At 49.6% G+C, this 5,435-nt stretch overlaps 1 protein-coding gene across 1 annotated transcript in view; it reads left to right on the forward strand.

Moving 5' to 3' along the window:
- The window catches only part of POFUT1 (protein O-fucosyltransferase 1), a 19,181-nt gene extending 17,502 nt beyond the window's left edge, over nucleotides 1–1,679 (forward strand). Inside the window, exon 7 of the mRNA XM_015426169.1 lies at nucleotides 1,245–1,679. Coding sequence (XP_015281655.1) covers nucleotides 1,245–1,433 — 189 coding nt within the window. The 3' untranslated portion in view covers nucleotides 1,434–1,679. The remainder of the gene's footprint in view (nucleotides 1–1,244) is intronic.
- The last annotated feature ends 3,756 nt before the right edge of the window (nucleotides 1,680–5,435 follow it).

The raw sequence follows: 5,435 nt of genomic DNA on the forward strand, positions 1-5,435 counted from the left end.
AATCACTCTTTGGGTGAAGAAGTACTTCCTTTTATCCGTTCTAACCCGACCGCTCAGCAATTTCATGGAGTGCCCACAAGGAGTTCTTGTATTGTGAGAAAGGGAGAAAAGTACCTCTTTCTCTACCTGCTCTTTCCCACGCATAATCTTATAAACCTCGATCATGTCGCCCCTCAGCCATCGTTTCTCCAAGCTAAAGAGCCCCAAGGTTCAGCTGTGCCGGTGGGGAGCGGACCGTTCCTACCGGCTTGGCTTGGGGCTGGCTTCTCACGCAGCCCGGTTTAAGCCCGGCTGCCGAAGAAGCCAGCCCCGAGGTCTGCCGTGCTGCCAGGAACAGGTTGCTCCCTGCAGGCGGGGCTTTGCACTGGCTTCTCCTGCCCCCCGGTTTAAACTGGGCTGCCGGAAAAGCGAGCCCAGCCAGGATCGGCTATGTCTGCAGGGAGCACAGCTTTGCACTGGCTTTTTTTTTAACCAGTGTTTTTCTTCTTGGGTCTATTGAGATCCTGGAGTTGTTTTCTTTTTTTGTCATCTGGGCACGGGGCAGGGTGTGTGTGGGGGGGAGGTGTTTGTGAATTTCCTGCCTTGTGCAGGGGGCTGGACTAGATGGCCCTGGAGGTCCCTTCCAACTCTATGATTCTATTGGACCAATGTTCCCTCTAAGCTGAGGCAGTGTGAGTGAGCTCACAGTTGTTTAGCCTCCAGCTCACAGGTCTTTTTTTGTCCTGGCTCAGGAAGGGTGGCTCCAGAACAGTGTTCCCTCTAAGCTGAGGCAGTGTGAGTGAGCTCACAGTTGTTTAGCCTCCAGCTCACAGGTCTTTTTTTGTCCTGGCTCAGGAAGGGTGGCTCCAGAGCAAACTAATGTAGGCAGTAGCCAAATTGGACGCTCACAACTTTAACGTCAGGAGCTTGCAAGGTAGAATTTTTGCTCACAAGACTCCACAGCTTAGAGGGAACATTGCTCCAGAGCAAGCTAATTTATGCCGCAGCCCAATCGCCCGCTCACTACTCTAATGCCAGCCGCTCACAAAGTAGAATTTTCGCTCACAAGACTCCACAGCTTAGAGGGAGCATTGTATTGGACCCCCAAAAAAATAATTCTGGATTTCCAGGGTGTTCTGAGATCCCGAAAGAACTATGGGATGGGGAGACTTGTTGGAACCAGGTCCAACAGCAGCAGACAGCTGCAGGGCCTCGCTGCCGGTCACCTCCGAACCCACGCGTTCCGCTTCTTTCCCCTTTCCCAGGTCAAGGTGGTGTACCTGCAGCCCGAAGTGGCTCAGATAGACCTGTACATCCTCGGCCAGTCCGACCATTTCATCGGCAACTGTGTCTCTTCCTTCACCGCCTTTGTGAAACGGGAGCGCGACGTCCACGGGAGACCGTCCTCCTTTTTCGGCATGGACCGCCCCCCCGAGCTGCGAGACGAGCTGTAGGTGGCCCGCGGAGGACCAGTCGCCTCTTCCCTTCAGTCCTCCCGTGACGCACGATCGGGATCGACACTGGGCTCTGTGGAAAGCAAAGTCCTCGCACATCCGGACAAGCCGAGTGGTGAATCGCTGCTCGATGCTGGAGGCTGAAACCAGGAGGAAGGGTCTTCTCGCCGTTGGAGAGAAATCGTCATCACCCAGTCCACTCAACTTGCTGCTTGAGTCTCCTTCCTTTTTTCGCTGCTGCTTCAATCCTCCAGGACTGGTTTCCCTGGTTGGTGTTTTCTCAATACACAGTATTCCCACCAGACAGCCTGGTCGGTGACAAGGCCTGTTCTGGAGATCAGATTCATTCCAAATCCGAACGTACCTCCTGTGTTTCAGCTGGCTGATCTGGGGAAAATGGATTGTGACCTCAGTATCCTTCACTGACTGTAAGAAGCCTTAAGGGTATGAAATCATTCAGTCTTCGCAGGTGCGACCAGCAGAAAAGAAGTATTAGTCCGAATAACACATGGACCTGCTGGATCCACAGTGGTGTCTGCCACGCCCAGGTTGCAGAAATTGCAGAAGTTTGAATGAGTTTGGGGGGGGGGGGGGTTTACTAGTTTTTGACATTTCATATTTTGAGAGAGTTTTTTAAAGCAGGTTTTGTTGTCTTTTGCGTTAGTTGCAGTCCAAACACTGTATGCAATAAAAGAAAAATGGAGCTTAAAATTGCAGCAAAAAATCTGGACACACACGACCCAATCAGTTAAACAAGTATAAAGCCAACAGTCGTGATAGTCTGACCCACAATCAAACAGTCATAAGACCTATAAAGAATGCTGTTTATGTATTTCAATCTAAAGCACTACAACATAATACACAACTCAAAAGAAAATCCTTGAACCAAGGTACATAATCAACGTCGTCTCCGGATGACTTAACAACGTTTCAAAAAATGGATCTTCTTCAGGAGATATTATAATGGTGCCAAAGCTCTCAGTTTCATAAATGTTAGACAGCAAGTCTTAAGAATATAAAATTCAGATAGGACGCTGATCTCAATTAACATTCAGGCTCAAAATATGCTGCTATGTTTCTTCTGGATCACGGGCGTCTCTGAGACGTTGTTAAGTAATGTTGTAGTGCTTTAGATTGAAATACATAAACAGCATTCTTTATAGGTCTTATGACTGTTTGATTGTGCGTCAGACTATCACGACTGTTGGCTTTATACTTGTTTATACTTGTTTAGCTTAAAATTGCAGCCCAGAAACATTAGAAAAGAGCAAGAGTCCAGTAGCACCTTAAAGGCTAACCAGATTTGTGACAGGGGAGGAGCTTTGACTCGCGAAAGCTCCTACCGTGCCACAAATTTTGTTAGTCTGTCTGTCTAGCAGTAGAAAAGAGCAAGAGTCCAGTAGGAGGTACCTTAAAGACTTAACAAAGTTTGTGGCAGGGTAGGAACTTTCATGAATCACGGCCCACTTCTTCATTATATTGGCTATCCCACACATTCCAAACTGTACACATGCGCAATGCTCCCTCTAAGCTGTGCGGAGTCTTGTGAGCAAAAATTCTATGTTGTGAGCGACTGGCATTAAAGTTGTGAGCGAGCAATTTGGCTGCTGCATAAATCAGTTTGCCCTGGAGCTCTCCTTCCTGAGCCAAGACAAAAATGCGTGAGCCAGAGGCTAAAAAACTGAGCTAGCTCACACTCACTCAGTTTAGAGGGAACACTGCATGTGCATTAAAAAGGGCTCATTTGCTCTCCTTTTCAGAGGCCGTTTTGGAGTCTTTGGAACAAAGAGCCAAGAGGGAGCAGGAGGGTCTTGGTAGAAACGCTTCCCCCTTTCCCTGAAATCTTGATACGGCTTTCTCTGTATGTCTGAACTAGGCCTCCTCGGTTTTTAAAAACTGCTTCCTGGGTTACTGTGACAGACTCGCCGATTGTCAGGTGATCTGTTCCTTGTACTCCCCCCCCCCCCAATCAGATACGATCGGTAATAACTTGCACAGCAGCAGACATTCTGAACACTGCCAGGTTGGTGCAGAAGAAGAGACTGGATTTATACCCCTGCTCTTCACTACCCAAGGGAGTCTCAGAGCGGCTTCCAATCTCCTTTCCCTTCCCCTCCCCACAACAGACACCCTGTGAGGTAGGCAGGGCTGAGAGAGCTCTCTCGAGAACTGCCCTTGAGAGAATACCTCTGAGAGAACTTGTGAGGGACCCAAGGTCACACCTGCAGCTGCATGTGGAGGAATGGGGAATCAAACCCGGTGTAGTGGTTCAGGTATCAGATTAGGATCTAGGAAACCCGGGTTCGAATCCCCACTCGGCCATGGAAGCTCGCTGGGTGACCTTGGGCCAGTTACATGCTCTCAGCCTGACCTACTTCACAGGGTTGTTGCGGGGAATCAAACAGAGGAGAGGAGAGCGATGTAAGCTTCTTTGGGTCCCCATTAGGGAGAAAGGCAGGTTGTAAATAAATAGAATATCCTGGCCGCTGAATGCACGCCCTAAGCATTCCTCCTCGTTTAAAAGCCTCTGTGGAAAAGGCTGCATATGAATAACTGCTGTGGAGATGGATGCTTTTTAAAGTCCGTGTGCATTACTGGACTTGGAAGAAAGCTAGCGTGGCTGAGTGAATAGAGCATTGGACCGGGACTGAGGCGACCTGGGTTCGAATCCTACTCAGCCATGGAACCTCACTAGGTGACCTTGGGGCAGTCGTTTTCACTCCTCCCAACCTACCTCAAAGGGTTATTGTGCGGCTAAAATGGAGGGAGGGAAGCGCCATGCACACCCCACTCTCCATTCTCTAATGGTGAGATAAAAAATATTAGGATCGTTCAGGCTGTCACTAATTTTTCTTGGGCTCTGGGAGCCAGCCCCAAAATCTAGGTGCTAGACTCGTTTTTCAGCCTTCAGCCAGTTTGGTGTCGTGGTGAAGTGCACGGACTCTAATCTGGGAGAACTGGGTTTGCTTCCCCACTCCTCCTCCACTTGCACCTGACTGGATGACCTTGGGCAAGCCATAGTTCTGATAACAGCTGTCCTTGAAAAAGAGCCGTTTCTGTCAAGAGCTCTTTCAGCCCCGCCTACCTCACAGGGTGTCTGTTGTGGGGAGGGGAAGGGAAAGGAGTTTGTCAGCCGCTCTGAGACTCCCTTGGGTAGTGAAGGGCAGGATATAAATCCATTCTCCTCCTCCCTCTTCCTCCTCCTCCTCCTCTTCTTCATTTTGTTACCATAATTACAGTATTTTTTAATTACTAGTACCACCGGACGGCGCTTTCACATACGCTAAATGATGCACTTCTAATCCACTTCCAGTGCACTTTCCAACTGGATTTTACTGTGTGAAATGGCAAAATCCACTTGCTAAACACTCGCCGAAGTGGATTGGAACTGCGTTATTTTGCAGGTGTGAAAGCTCACAAGAGGGCTGAGCCCAGGTAGCTCTCCATCCAAGCTTGCCCGTTCAGCGCCATTGAACTAGCAGGAGAAATGGCGACGGCAATCTCTGTGTCTCTTGGGCCTGGGTTGTGCCGCTGCAGTAGCTTTCGTCTTCAGTTCGTTGCAGACACGACACAGCTTAAATTCCACCCGCCCGCCCCCGCACTATCCACTTCTGTGGAATTTCTGTCTTCTGAACAGAACCAGAAATGGCGCGCTGAATGCTTCCCACTTGTGACGATTTTGGCAGTCTGGTTTTCTCAGTAAAAACTCGTGGCTGCAGACAGGAGCGGTGGTTCCCTGCCACTTTGGTGTGATGACACCCCACCCCACCCCGGTCGAAAGTTACTCGATATGGTGACCCACTTTAAAAAAGAGAGAGAGAAAGGAACATGCACACGTGTGAAGCTGCCTTCTACTGAATCGGACAATTGGTCCAATCCAGGTCAGTTATTGTCCACTCAGACTGCCAGCCGCTCTCCAGGATCGCAGGCGGAGGTCTTTCCCATCACCTCCTGCCTGGTCCTTTTAGTTGGAGATGCCGGGGACTGAACCTGGGACCTTCT

Source organism: Gekko japonicus, unplaced genomic scaffold (assembly GCF_001447785.1).
Source record: "Gekko japonicus isolate JY-2015 unplaced genomic scaffold, Gekko_japonicus_V1.1 scaffold291, whole genome shotgun sequence".
Lineage (NCBI taxonomy): Eukaryota > Metazoa > Chordata > Lepidosauria > Squamata > Gekkonidae > Gekko > Gekko japonicus.